This window comes from Pseudomyrmex gracilis, unplaced genomic scaffold, assembly GCF_002006095.1.
Source record: "Pseudomyrmex gracilis isolate BER0280 unplaced genomic scaffold, ASM200609v1 scaffold_3437, whole genome shotgun sequence".
Taxonomy (NCBI): domain Eukaryota; kingdom Metazoa; phylum Arthropoda; class Insecta; order Hymenoptera; family Formicidae; genus Pseudomyrmex; species Pseudomyrmex gracilis.
Genome location: NW_018024021.1, coordinates 5,710 through 6,726, shown reverse-complemented (window position 1 = coordinate 6,726; position 1,017 = coordinate 5,710). Strand labels below are relative to the sequence as shown.

At 64.4% G+C, this 1,017-nt stretch overlaps 1 protein-coding gene across 1 annotated transcript in view; it reads right to left on the bottom strand.

Moving 5' to 3' along the window:
- Nucleotides 1–642, bottom strand: part of LOC109863171 — a gene marked incomplete at its 3' end in the record, with an annotated part of 2,669 nt that extends 2,027 nt beyond the window's left edge. The window contains exon 1 of the mRNA XM_020443374.1: nt 21–642. Within this exon, the coding sequence (XP_020298963.1) occupies nt 21–642 (622 nt within the window). The remainder of the gene's footprint in view (nt 1–20) is intronic.
- Between the last annotated feature and the right edge of the window lie 375 nt (nt 643–1,017).

Sequence of the window (1,017 nt, the reverse complement as noted above, 5' to 3'; positions counted from 1 at the left end):
GAGAGCCACACGGGACTCACCGCCCCCGTCCGAATCACCGCCGCGCTGCACGGAGGGTACAGAGGGGGACGGCCGGGCTGGAGCTCCCGTCGCCCATTTCCCCTCCTTCCCTTTCTTTAGGCGGGCCATCCTCATCTCTGTGAGGTCCCGCCTGAGGTCGCGGAGCTCCTCGTGCAGAGCGTCCGCCTCGGCACGGAGCGTCCCGTTTTCTGCGGTGACGCTGTCCAGCTTGGCCTGGACAGCGCCCCTATCAGCACGCAGGTACGCCACTGTGTCGCGGAGCTCCGCGACATCTTCCATCAACCGCCTATTGGAGGCTTCAAGCCGACGGGTTTCCCCGTCGGAATTTGTCCGGGCGGCAACCACCCGGACCGCCTCCTCCAGGCCGGCGGCCGCCTCCTTGAAGCCACGAACAAATGTGCCTTTCAGGTGTTTAGAGGAGACCGCCATCTTCTTAATCGCTGCCGACATTTTTGCAGCCTTAGCGACCACCTCCGATGTCGGCAGCTCCTCTATCTCGGCCAAGGGAGAGGAGTCTCTCGCGGATTGTTGCGAGGGGATGTCCAGGCTGGAGCGGGTGGGGATACGAAGCGCCGCAAGTTCCCCGGTGACTTCCTTCTCCACCTGGAGCTCCCACTCCATTCGCTCGGCCTCGCAAAGTTGGCGTTTCGCCGCCGCGAGGCCAACGTACTCCCCGGTTGTTGGGGGCCGTCCTCGTCCTCTTTTGCGGTTCACCGCGCTGGAACTCCTCTGAGGCAGAGGTTGCGGTGACCGCTTTGACGCCCGATGGTCGTGGGCACCTCCCCCCTGTGTGTCTGAGACGATCTCCGGCTCAATGTCGGAGTCCGCATCAGGAGGGAGTGGGGAGTGCGTGGCCTCCTCAGCCAACTCAGACTTGCCTGAGGGCTCCGCGAGCGAAGCTTGGCTGGGGTGCGCGGGGAGATGGTGTTCCCCTGCGTGTGGCTCTTCGCCTCCCGATTCATCCGAGCTATACCACATCCTCGACCGGAGGGTGCG